The 13,842-nt window shown below is 36.6% G+C and overlaps 1 protein-coding gene across 2 annotated transcripts in view; it reads left to right on the top strand.

The window, feature by feature from the left end:
* Window positions 1-13,842, top strand: part of ADGB (androglobin) — a 160,094-nt gene that overhangs the window by 109,441 nt on the left and 36,811 nt on the right. For both annotated transcript variants that reach the window (XM_072718990.1, XM_072718981.1), the window contains exons 24-27: window positions 1,730-1,864; window positions 2,399-2,552; window positions 5,953-6,140; window positions 11,052-11,236. In XM_072718990.1, the coding sequence (XP_072575091.1) occupies window positions 1,730-1,864; window positions 2,399-2,552; window positions 5,953-6,140; window positions 11,052-11,236 (662 nt within the window). The remainder of the gene's footprint in view (window positions 1-1,729; window positions 1,865-2,398; window positions 2,553-5,952; window positions 6,141-11,051; window positions 11,237-13,842) is intronic.

Genomic DNA, 13,842 nt, shown 5'->3' with positions numbered 1-13,842 from the left:
AAAAACAATATCTACCTCACAGTACTATTCCTTAATGAGGCTGTAAAGATAAATTAAGGTAGCTCAAGAAAAGTAGTTAGTACAAGCTACAGATTAAGTCATTATAGAACATTAACTATTATAAATATTACTTTATAATTATTACTAATGGGGAACTTTGAGGTCCTGGGATCCAGCTTTACATTCTCAGATCTTAAAGGGCAGAACTTTCCAAAGTGAACTTTGGACGAGGCTCAGTTTACTGATAATAACTTTCTTTCTGTACTATGATACAAAGTTAAAAGAAAACCTTTCAAGTCTGTCAGGAATATTTCTCTGGGTCATTCAAGGTATTTCATATAGTATGTCAGGACTTTGATGGCCCTATATACATTAAAAATTAAAATTAAAATTTCTTGAGGCTTATGAAAAAGTGTAGAATGTATGATGGCAACAGTGACTGGAATGCCTCTAAATCCCTCCCTTATCTTAGAATGGTGGCTGGTCCCATTACAGTCAATTCCCTAGGTAGCCTGTTTAGCTGCCATGTTGCCTCAGCCAACACCCACATTTGGCCAACCCCATGTGATTGGCAGTGGTGCTCTGCTTTGACAGACCATCATATTACAGTTCCTAACTAGGACAATCAGGTTATTTATCATTTGAACTGGGGCACTTTTACAAAAGGAACAGAGGGTGCACTATTAATAATTATGACAGGTGTGTGAGTGCAAACCAGGACTGCCCCAGGCAAACCAGGATATGTGGTCAATCTTTATTCTCATAACTTAGCTAAAGGGCTTAAAACTCTCCCAAGTATGAATCTGTCAATTTCCTCTCATAATCAAAGATCAGTGATCAAATGAAGCATGTGAATCCTGTCCCCCATAAGAATCTCCATGGCTTTATGTCTCACTGATGGTACAGTCAAGCCATCTACCTTCTGGAAGGCAAGAACACCTTTAGGTCTGTCTAGACCTCTAATACAGAACCATTTTCTATGGTCATTATGGCTTCCATCCCAGCTAATTTTATAGACATTATACAAAAGATCTATACAGTAGATTCCTGGTGCTACTGAAGTGAGATCCAGTTCCTGGCAGTTGGAAGGAACAAACCTAGAGCATCTCTCACATCACTTTAATCATGTTCTGAAATATGCCACAGCTTTCTGGGGGGAAATCATGGAGAAACCTCAACCCATAATTCTTTTTACCAGTTATACACACCACTCTCTTATGGGCCAGAAATCCATTCTCTCCTTGATTATGGCTTTAGTTTTTTGTTTGTTTAAATGGTTTTTTTTTGTTTTTGTTTTTGTTTTTACAAATCCATTCCTTACTTTAAACTCCATTCTCGTATTGATTCCCTATGTCAATTACAGACCTTCAGTTTTATGGCTACTTTGCCTGTTCCTGTTTTCCTACCCTTAGAGTCTGAGCTTTGGTGATGATTTCCCACCCATAAATTGAAATTACTTTCTTGATCATGAATTAAGTTCTCATTTGATTAAGAACTTCAGATAACTTTAGAGAACTTTGAGATAATCTTTCATGGTTGACCTGGAATGGGCTCCCCTACTTGGGTGCCATGCCCTATGAACCCCACAACCTTTGATCAAGGATTCAATCCAGCCAACAATAGACTGTAATATTTTGTTATTTTGCCTACTTTTTTTTTTTTTGGTAAATAAAATGTATTTTAAAAGTTGCCTTTGCCATTGGAAATTAAATTATTTTTACGTTTCTAGACTAATGTTTAAAAGCAAGTGCAAGTCTATTGAATATTATCCATGCTATCAAGATGAAGAAACTAAGATTGTTTTTGCTGACTATACTGTGACTTATGCAGACCAACTACCAAATACTTGGTTTATAGTATTCAGGTGAGACTATCATAAATTGGCATACAATGTCTTCTTTAAATGACATGCAGTAGTATATGTTAGAGTTTTATTTATGGTAGCAGTGAAAGTATGAACTTCTAGGTTGCTTTCACAACTTAGTACTTCCTCTCCATCTGCTATGCAGAGACGAGATATTACAGAAATTTTATCCATGTTTATTTAACTAAAATATGAAATATGTGAAGTTAATTAGAATTTTTATGAGTATGATAAACATAGTCCATTGATGTGCTATCAGTATAGAAAGAAATTGTTTATTTCGAAGCAATATCATATTAAATGACAGTCACAAATTATTATAAAATGGAATTTCTTAAAGGCTTTACATTTACATAGCAAAAGGGTATATTCAAAAAAAAAAACAAAAGAGTATATTCATGATTAAGAAAAAAACAATATGTATGCCTTGTAGTTATTTGTAACTTTAAACTTACTTTTTTATTTCTTGCATTAAACCTACTTTCAAACTTTCTGATTCATGCTAAGAGAAAGTTCATGCTTTTGTAATTACAGAGAAACATTTTTGGTTCCTCAAGATATGATTTTGGTTCCCAAAGTATATACTACACTTCCGGTCTGCATGCTTCACATTGTTAATAATGACACAATGGAACAAGTGCCAAAAGTGTTCCAAAAAGTGGTGCCTTATCATTACACCAAGAATAAGGTAGGTGCAAATTTTATTCTTTCCATATGATAGAATGGCAGCGAGAACCCAGCACCTTATAAGACTCCAGGAGAAGATAGAACAGATGTGCTTTTCAACCTACTTAGGAATAAAGTCCTGGTCTTTTTCTACAAAAGTCCATTTATTTGACAGCCCAAGGTACTTAATGTGAGTGCTAGAATATTCACCTCTCAGCTCTCTTTTTTCTTTTCTCCAAAGAGAATATGACAAAAAGAAAGCACTGGAAATTCTTAGTAAAATCAGAAAGTCATAGAAACCCTTAAAACGGAAATGGAGGTAAAGGGCTCAGTGAGTCCTATTCTTCGACCAAATTGATTGGTTGTTTCAGTTTCCCACTGGGTTTTATTACATCCCTAAGTATTTCAAAAGATTGTGATTACATCACCACTCACCGCGCCCCAGCCCGTCTTTTCTTGGCTACACAAATTTCTTACAAAGCACTTGGCACATTATTCCTACTGCATGATAGACCCTGATTTCTAGTGATCCCACTCAAATTATGTTGCCTCTCTATTAGAATCTCATCCTTGTGTTTGGGGGTATTTCCTCTAAGAGGGAAGCATGACCAAAGACAGTATGCACCTCCACTGCAAACTGGGAGATTTGTTTTAGCTCTAATCTTTCATTCTTTACCTATATAGCTTTGAATCTTTTCATTTTTCTCTTTGAGCTATGGTTGTAATTGACATTCAAAGTTCATTTAAGCCCATGATCCTGTGCATTATTGTGCACAAATTAAGACATACCTATTTAATGAATACTGGTTTATAGGGATGAAGGATAAATTTTTAAAAATATTAACTTCATAAAAAATTGAATAACTCTTTTGAGTTGTTTTAGAGATTAAAAAAATGAAATTAAAATTTTTTTTAAGACTTGCAAAAGTGTTGGGGCACCTGGGTGGCTCAATCTATTAAGCATCTGCCTTTGGCTCAGGTCATGATCCCAGGGTCTTAGGATGGGCACCCTGCTCAGTGGGGAGCTTTCTTTTCCCTCTCCCTCTGCCTGCTGCTTTCTCTGCTTATACTCTCTCTCTCTCTCTGAGTAAATAAATAAAATCTTAAAAAAAACAACACTTGGAAGGGTTTTAATATTTCATTGCAAATCTTAGGAGCAATAGATGAGAGCAGTTTTAGGTTAACAGCAAAACTGAGAGGAAAGTACAGAGATTTCCCACATATGCCCTGCCCCCACATGTGCACAGCTACCCCCAGTATTGACACATCCCACCAGAGTGGCACATGTACTACGCTGATCATCCTACATTGTGTCCATCATAATCCCCCAAAGTTCATAGTTTATATTATGGTTCACTGTTCATGTTGAATATTCTATGGGTTTGGACAAATGTAAAATGACATGTATCCACTATCATGGTATCATAAAGTCTTTTCACAGCCCTAAAAATCCTCTGTGATCCACATATGTATTCCCCTTCCCCCAGCCCCTACCTATGCCTTATCTTTTTTCTGTCTCCATAGTTTTGTCTTTTCCAGAATGAAGTATAGTTGGAATCATATAGGATGTAATCTTTTCAGATTGGCTTCTTTCACTCAAAAACATGCATTTAAGATTTTCTCGTATCTTTGTATGGTTTAATAGCTCATTTCTTTTTAATAATAATGTTCCACTCTCTCCTTGTATCAAAGTTTGTCTACTTATTCATGTACTGAAGGACATACTGGTTGCTTCTAAGTTATGGAAATTATGAACAAAACACCTACAAACATCTGTGGACAGGTGTGGACATAAGTTTTTCACTCTCCTGGGTAAATACCAAGGAGCAGTATTGCTGGCCTGTATAATAAGAATATGTGTAGTTTTATAAGAAACTGCCAAAGTATCCTTCGAAGTGTCTGTACCACTTTTAATTCCCACTAGCAATGAATAAGAGTTCCTGTTGCTCTATATCCTCACCAGCATTTGGCATTTCAGTGTTGATGTATCTGGGCTCTTCTAATAGGAGTGTAGTAGTACCCCATGCTTGTTTTAGTTTCTCTGATAATAGTCCATGTGGAGCATCTTTTTTGTATGTTTATTTGCCATCTGTATATCTTCTTTGGTAAGATGTCTCTTAAATTTTTTTAACCAGGTTGCTTGTTTTCTTATTGTCGAGTTATAAGAGTTTTTTGCATATTTCTTATATGTGTCTTTTGCAAATATTTAAATATTATGTTACTATTACTCAAGAGTCTTGAAGTTGTGCAGAATAGTCAGGTTTCTCTTAAAACCCTATCACCGGTTTAGCTTTAGAATTTCACTTACCAATATCCATCTACCATTTCATAAGTCTTTTTTTCCCCCTCTCAAACTTATTCTCTGAGCCTAGACAAATACACAGAGTTATATAATTTTATTTGCTTCTTAATGCATTAGTACCACAAGCTCAAAAAATAATGAAAATAGCAATTATACTTTATAAGTAGAAATACTTTAGCATATATGATTTATCTTCCTTTATTTCCTTGCTCCAAACATAATGTCAAAGGGTCCTTATTGGTATTGCAATTCTCATCTCATTGTGGGTATTATAATTCTGGGTTATATCCGTAGATTTTTATTTCAATGTATTGAATTTGTTCTGTCTTATGTATTTCTAATTTTTGTTTCTGAAAATCTAAACACATCAGAGAGCTTCCTTTGCATTAGAATCAACTGGAATACAAATTATATTTTTCTTCCTTATTAGAAGTGTCTGGAATTATAAACTCAGAATTACTTTGAACTTTTGTATCTCATTACGATATCATGCTCTTGCTTCACTGACATTTTAGCCAGCTGGATATCCAATTATGTAGAACCAAGTTATTATCCAGTATGATGTTATCCCAGGTTTCTTAGCTGCTTGTTTTCTCCAACCTAAAGAGCTCACCTCCGTACTCATATCTGGGTTCCCTGGAACCAGATCTGTTGTTAACTTGATAGCTTTTTCCATCAATTGTCATCCCAAGGGAATTACATTTCCATAAATGCTTCTGCTTTTCTCATCTTGTATTTAAAAAAACAGGGACATCAGGTAGGAAGTTATCGGGCTTCTCTGGGGTGACGCAATGATAAAAATCTGCCTTAGGAAGCATTAGAAGAATTGGAAAAAACATAGCAATCATCTATCAGAGTTACGCACTTTGTGTTATAGCTTAAGAAACACACAAACAAAAATGTGAGAGTGACTCATCTTCTCTAAAAACACGTAAGATTCACTTTCTAAGAGGAATTTCAAAATGTAATGCTAATGATTTTTATTTATCAAGAGATATTGGGATCTTTACAAATATAAACATAATAAAGCATTTTAATTGAGTACTATGAAGTCATATGTTGTACCTTTGAGAGAACACTAACGGTATGACTTACTTCTGTCTAATTCTCTTTCCTCTAGAAAGGCTACACATTTGTAGCTGAAGCATTTACTGGTGACACATATGTAGCATCCTCACGATGGAAACTGCGCCTCATTGGTTCCTGTAATCCACTCCCATGCCTATCTCGAGAGTCTCCATCTAATACCTTCACCATAAAGGAAATCAGAGATTACTACATACCCAATGATAAGAAAATTTTATTCAGGTATAAGTTATGACAGAAAGGGAATGCTCAAAATTGTCATTTTTTGCCAGCAGATGGGTGCTGACAGTTTGTCCTTCAGTGACAATGGCTACAGAGGTTGGGCCTCTAGATACACATAGGGCTTGACCACAGTTAACTGTTAATATAGAAATATATTGGGCAGCCCCGGATGGCTTGGCGGTTTAGCACCGCCTTCAGCCCAGGGCGTGATCCTGGAGACCCGGGATCGAGTCCCATGTTGGGCTCCCTACATGGAGCCTGCTTCTCCCTCTGCCTGTGTCTCTGCCTCTCTCTCTCTCTGTGTCTCTCATGAATAAATGGATAAAATCTTTAAAAAAAAAATGAGGAAAAGGTTATCCATAATCAAACAATCTGGAAAACAATCCTCTTAGTATCCTGTTGTATTTTCTTAGCGTGTTTTTTTCCTAGTTATAGCCTCACGTTATTAAAATCATAATATAATTAAAGTTTTAAATCTGATCTTATTTTTAAGATTTTATTTATTTATTCATGAGAGAGAGAGAGAGAGAGAGAGAGAGAGAGAGAGAGGCAGAGGCACAGGCAGAGGGAGAGACAGGCTCCATGCAGGGAGCCCGACGTGGGCTCAATCCCGGGTCTCTAGGATCATGCCCTGGGCTGAAGACGGTGCCAAACCGCTGAGCCACCGGGGCTGCCCAATCTGACCTTTTTGCTTACATTTTAGTGTACGCATTTCCTAGTGCCATTAAGACATTTTCTGAACTCTTGTTCATGATTACATAGTAATCATTTGTAGGAAAATATTTGTTACACATTTTCCATTTCTACTTTTTCTATAGTATTAACAGAGATGTGATGGGCATATTTTATTGTAAATATTAAATTCTTGATTATTGTCTAAAGATTTATTATTTTAAAGAGATTATATGTTTTAAAGATCCCATATGCACTAGTAAATTTGTTTTCTTTTTTTTAAAGATTTTTTTTAAAATTTATTTATTCATGAGAGGCAGAGACACAGGCAGAGACACAGGCAGAGGGAGAAGCAGGCTCCATGCAGGAGCATGATGTGGAACTCGATCCTGGGTCTCCAGGATCACACCCTGAGTGGAAGGCAGGCGCTAAACTGCTGAGCTGCCCAGGGATCCCCATAAATTTGTTTTCTAAAGAAACACCTAAGTCTATTTGACAATACATGAAGAAACATAATTTATTGTATTCTGGTTAATTTTTCCCTCTAATTCCTATTTATTTGGAATAGGGATAAATAAATAAATTTTATTATTTATTTATTTATTTATTTATTTTAAAGATTTTATTTATTTATTCATGAGAGACACAGAAACAGGCAGAGACATAGGCAGAGGGAGAAGCAGGCTCCCCATAGGGAGCCCATTGTGGGACTCAATCCCAGGACCCTGGGATTAGGACCTGAGCTGAAGGCAAGTTTCAACCACTGAGCCACCCAGGTGCCCCTATTTGTATTTTAAAACTTTTTAAAAAATATTTTATTTATTCATGAGAGACACACAGAGAAAGGCAGAGAAAGAAGCGGGCTCCTCACAGGGAGCCCGATGTGGGACTCGATCACAGATTCTGGGATCATGCCCTGAGCTGAAGGCAGACACTCAAGTGCTGAGCCACCCAGGCATCCTCAAAACTTTTTTTTTTCTTTTTAAAAACATGCATACATTTTTCTAATGTAAAATAATCAGTAGCAAAATTAAATTACAGAACAATAGATGCAGTATATCCCAAGAATATGTTTTGTTTTTTATATTTGTTTCTATATTTTATATGTAGGTAAAAGCTTAGAGAAAATACTGAAAGAAAACTTTTGAACTGGGGGTAGTAGAAGGGACAGAAAATTTTCTTTTTAATCTCTCTGCTTCTTGTCATATATCTGCACTTTGGCTGTTAAAAAAGAAAAGGGAAAAAAGGGAAGAAGTAGATAGGATACATACCACCAATTAAAAATAACAGTTGTGATAAGGTATTTTAAATACTCTGATAGGAAGCCACTGTATCACACTGCAGGGCCACTGCTAATAGATTAATGAGTGATATTTAACCTAATTACTAAATTAGTGCTAGAAGCTGGTCCTAAAACATCAATCTAAGTGTGGGGGTGGGGGTAGGGGGTGAAGAGGGAACTGCTTCATGAACATATGTGGAAGTTCAGAAATTAAGGAGTGTATGACCTTTTCAGGGAACTGAATACGTTTGTTTGCAAATTGAGGTTCTAGGGGGCTATGGCAAACAGTAAGGCCAGAGAGGTAGGCAGAGCCCTTTCCTGAAGGGCCTCATAAGGCAAGAGATTTAGATTTTACCTGAGGGAAAAATATGCTCTGAGGAGTTTTAAGAGAAATGGCCATAATAGACTTACATTAAGACATTATGCCTGCAAAGCTTGAATTGAAAAAAATATATATTTTAAATATAATTCCTAAGAGCAGAAAAGTTGTTATAATCATATTATTGTGAAATTATATGTAATCATGGTACAGAATATGGAAGGAAAAAAAACAACTGCATTCAAAAAAACAAAACAAAACAAAACAAAAAACCCTCACTCAAAAGACTGCAGTGTGTTGAATGGAGGAAGGGCAGCATAGCTGGAGACAGAGAAACCAGTCAGGGAGAAGCTTTGAAATAACCCAGGTGTATGTTGATGGCAACCTGAAACAGGTCAGTGGATTAGTTCACTAGGGCTGCCATACATGAAGTCCCACAAACTGGCAAAGCAGGAGGCTTCAACAATTGAAATCAATGGTCTCACAGTCTCACAGTTTGGGATGCCAGAAGATCAAAATCAAAGTGTCAACAGGGATGGTGCCTACTGAGGGCTGTGAGGAACAAGCTATTCCATCTTTCTCTTAGCTCCTTGGTGTTCTTTGACTTATAGACTTATCATCATGACTTTTGTATTCATCTTCACCTGGTATTCTCCTTGTGTCTCTGTTTCTGAATTTCCTGTCTCTTAAGGATATCTACCAGTTATATTGGATTAGCCACCCCCCCCCCCCAATGACCTCATCATTGACTTGATTCCCTTGGAAAGACCCTGTCTCCTAGAAAGGTGACATTGTGAGGTATTGCAGCTACTCCAGGGCTCCAACATAGCTTTTATGGAGTTACACAACTGAACCATAATAGGCAGTGACAGTGAATCTGAAGAGAAAAAGGGTTTTGAGATACCGAGAAAAGTCAAATTGACAGTCCTGGTTGGTTGGGACTCCTGGGGACTAACTTGGGATCAGTTGATCAACAAGTGTCATTTACTTAGTGGTGACAATAAGAAAACCCATTTTCAGATTGAGCATTAGGAAGACAATTAGTTCATTCTTTATTTATTTTTTATTTTATTATTTATTTATTTATTTATTCATTCATTCATTCATTCATGAAAGACACACACACACAGAGAGAGAGGCAGAGACATAGGCAGAAGGAGAAGGAGGCTCCATGCAGGAAGCCAGTCGTGGGACTCGATTCTGGGACTCTGGGATCACGCCCTGACCAAAGGCAGACGCTCAACCACTGAACCACCCAGGCATCCCAATTAGTTCATTTTTTAAATGTTAATTATGGGTAAGTTAGTGAACTGTCCAAGTGGTATTGCATAAGGAATTGGGCTAGAGACACAAATTTGGGAACCATTATTCTGTCTCTGCCCGTGGAAATGCCCAGGAAAGTTTACACCATGACAGTCAGACTTCAGACAGAATATTAAGATTCTCTGACACAGAAATGTCAATGGGAAAGAAGGTTAAAAAAGAAAGAAAGAAAAAAAAAAGAACAGCACCGAAATAGAAGGTACAGAAGTTACATTTATAGGAAAAGAGTTTTTGCAGAAGAGGGAAATGAGGGTTGACTCAACCTTGTCAAATTCTCCTAAGAAGTCAAGAAAGATGAGAACAGAAGTTTCTATAGGGTGGTGACAAGCTGCTGGAAGCTGGCAATAACAAGGTTAGCACTTCGGCTCACAGAGTAGAGTGCTGTGAGCCAATAGGAAGAGATGAAGTTGTGGATAATGGCAATCAACAATTCTCCCTAGATGCCAAGCTGGGAAGGAGTGAAAAAATTAGCAGAGGCTGGACCACAGTGTTGGTCAAAGGTTTTTTTTTTTTTTTTTTTTTTGGCTTGTTTTGCTTTGATTTTTTTGTTAAAAGGTGGGGTGAGACCTGCACTTGTACAAAAACCAATGACAAGGAGAGATAAAGAAGGTGAGATTTAAGATATAGGAGAAAAACAAAACTCAGAAAACAAATTTCTAGAGAAATTGAAAGTTTATAAGGTCCTGAGCATTTCTGAGGATTCACCTAAACTAGGAAAAAGAACACCCCAAAAATAAAAAGCCAAACCAAACCAAACCTCTTCGGTTTAATCAAGGGAGGGATTGGGATGGTGTTCTATTGCCTACTGCATATTTTGTTGTTTTGAAAAAAAAATTCCCAACCTGTATGGTAAAGATTGAGAATATAGGTGGTGGGTACTAATTTGATTTCTTTGTATTTTTATGAATCAAAAAAATCCTGGTAAACAGTGGAACTTTGAAGGATGTTGCCAGTTGTTCAACTGCAGAGGAGGTTATGATGGAGAGCTTTGGTGTGTCAGTAGTTTGCATATCTATCATCCGCAAACTTTTAAAACATGGTTTTATAAGTGTTTATCATATCTAAAGAAAAGTTGTATTTCCTGCTTGGGATCTGATGATAATAAATATCCTATACCTGTTTCATTTGACCATAGCATATTGAGATATTTTGTCAAAGTCTGTAATAGTAATAACGTTTCCAGGATTTGGGTCAATTTTACACACTGGTTTTACTTTTAGATTATCATATCATATCAGTAAATTATCCATTTTCCTTTACTGACTTGAAGAAAAGATCAATAAATTACTTATAAGTAAAATGTTTTTCTTTATAGGTATTCCATTAAAGTTGCTTTGCCACATCCTGTTACAGTACAGGTACGCACATCCAAACCAGATGCATTCATCAAGCTACAGATCTTAGAAAATGAGGAAACTATTGTCAGCTCCATTGGCAAAGGCCAAGCTATAATCCCAGCAATTAACTTCTTGGGGAGTGAAAAAGTTGTGAGGTCCCAGTGTGAGTACGCCTTTTGCCTCTTTAAATTTGTTGTTTGGATCCGTAAATTGATATTTATGTTTACGTTACTGATTTTAAAATGTTCTATTTAAGATAAAATAGCAAATAAACATTTAAATCTATAGAAATTGGTATTATAGTAAAATATTTTTAAAAACTATTGCATTTGTGTGTCAAATTAGTCTCTGAAGGAAGATTGTTATAATTCTACTTTAAAGATTTTATTACATGAGCTTTCTTAGAATTCTGAAGAAGATATAACATTTTTTATTATTTTGAAAGAATTTTTCACTGTTTTTTTATCCCTAATTCATTATTTTTAGAAAATACTCTATTAAAATTAACAGAACCTTTGAAGTCATGACTTTCAATGTAATAGTCACAAGAATTATTAAATAATAAAGTAAAATTGTTTCTGAAGTAATGGAAAACAGAGATACTGAGATACATATCCAGTTATTTTAGTAAAGATTCTGACCATAAAAACAATACGTTGCCCAATGTACAAAATTTTGAAACAGAAAATTATAAACAAGAGAACAGAAAATCCCTTATGCTTTTCCTGAATCCTGCCATTGTGTTTTTTAAAATAATGGATTATATCTTTTAAAGATTTATTTATATAGTTTTGAGAGAGAGAGAGAGAGAGAGAGAGAGAGAGCACATGTGAGCGCATATCTGGTGGGGGTAGGGCTGGAGGGAAAGGGAGAGAGAATCTCAAGCAGACTCCCCACTGAGCACAGAGCCCTACACGGGTCTCTTAATCCCACAACCCTAAGATCATGACCTGAGCTGAAATCAAGAGTCAGATGCTTAAGTGAATGAGCCAACCCGGTGCCCCTAAATAATTGATTATATCTTATAGTTAACCTTTGCATAATAATTTGTAGCCAGCATCCTTCCTGAATTCTCATTCCCAATAGTGCTTGCACTGATTAAGTGTATAAGAAAATTACTAAAAATAACTTTATAGCTATGTTCTGTCCAACACTTGTATGTTTCCTTTTTTTTTTCTTTTTTCTCTTTTTTTAGAATAGATGTACCCAAAGCAGGGCTCTCTTTACTTTTTCCTATTAAGCTTGGAAGCAATGTGTGAGTTGTCATTGCAGCCCAGGGATATTCCCTTCCAATATGAATAAGAATTTGGAGGACCAGAGAATTAAAGACCTCATGCTGTGATGGCACAAATGTATTGCTTAAGGCACAAGAAAATGGGAAATGTACTATGTTACATTAGTAAGACTGAGTTTGAGTAAAATTGCAAATTAAGCAATTCTTTTGATCCTGTCTCCTTTTCTCCCATTATTTGCCCTTCATTTTTTTTTAGAATTATCTCACAAGTTTATTTATTTTTTAATAAATTAATTTTTTATTGGTCTTCAATTTACCAACATACAGAATAACACCCAGTGCTCATCCCGTCAAGTGTCCCCCTCAGGCCCATCACCCATTCACCCCACCCCCCGCCCTCCTCCCCTTCCACCACCCCTAGTTCATTTCCCAGAGTTAGGAGTCTTTATATTCTGTCTCCCTTTCTGATATTTCCCACACATTTCTTCTCCCTTCCCTTATATTCCCTTTTGCTATTATTTATATTCTCCAAATGAATGAGGACATATACTGTTTGTCCTTCTCCGATGGACTTACTGCACTCAGCATAATACCCTCCAGTTCCATCCACGTTGAAGCAAATGGTGGGTATTTGTCGTTTCTAATGGCTGAGGAATATTCCATTGTATACATAAACCACATCTTCTTTATCCATTCATCTTTTGATGGACACCGAGGCTCCTTCCACAGTTTGGCTATTGTGGCCATTACTGCTAGAAACATCGGGGCGCAGGTGTCCCGGCGTTTCATTGCATCTGAATCTTTGGGGTAAATCCCCAGCAGTGCAATTGCTGGGTCGTAGGGCAAGTCTATTTTTAACTCTTTAGGAACCTCCACACAGTTTTCCAGAGTGGCTGCACCAGTTCACATTCCCACCAACAGTGTAAGAGGGTTCCCTTTTCTCCGCATCCTCTCCAACATTTGTTGCTTCCTGCCTTGTTAATTTTCCCCATTCTCACTGGTGTGAGGTGGTATCTCATTGTGGTTTTGATTTGTATTTCCCGATGGCAAGTGATGCAGAGCATTTTCTCATGTGCATGTTGGCCATGTCCATGTCTTCCTCTGTGAGATTTCTCTTCATGTCTTTTGCCCATTTCATGATTGGATTGTTTGTTTCTTTGGTGTTGAGTTTAATAAGTTCTTTATAGATTTTGGAAACTAGCCCTTTATCTGATACGTCATTTGCAAATATCTTCTCCCATTCTGTGGGTTGTCTTTTAGTTTTGTTGACTGTATCCTTTGCTGTGCAAAAGCTTCTTATCTTGATGAAGTCCCAATAGGTCATTTTTGCTTTCGTTTCTTTTGCCTTCGTGGATGTATCCTGCAAGAAGTTACTGTGGCCAAGTTCAGAAAAGGGTGTTGCCTGTGTTCTCCTCTAGGATTTTGATGGAATCTTGTCTCACATTTAGATCTTTCATCCATTTTGAGTTTATCTTTGTGTATGGTGCAAGAGAGTGGTCTAGTTTCATTCTTCTGCATGTGGATGTCCAATTTTC

Source organism: Vulpes vulpes, chromosome 1, assembly GCF_048418805.1.
Source record: "Vulpes vulpes isolate BD-2025 chromosome 1, VulVul3, whole genome shotgun sequence".
In the NCBI taxonomy this organism is placed as follows: domain Eukaryota; kingdom Metazoa; phylum Chordata; class Mammalia; order Carnivora; family Canidae; genus Vulpes; species Vulpes vulpes.
This window is presented reverse-complemented; position numbering and strand designations above follow the sequence as displayed.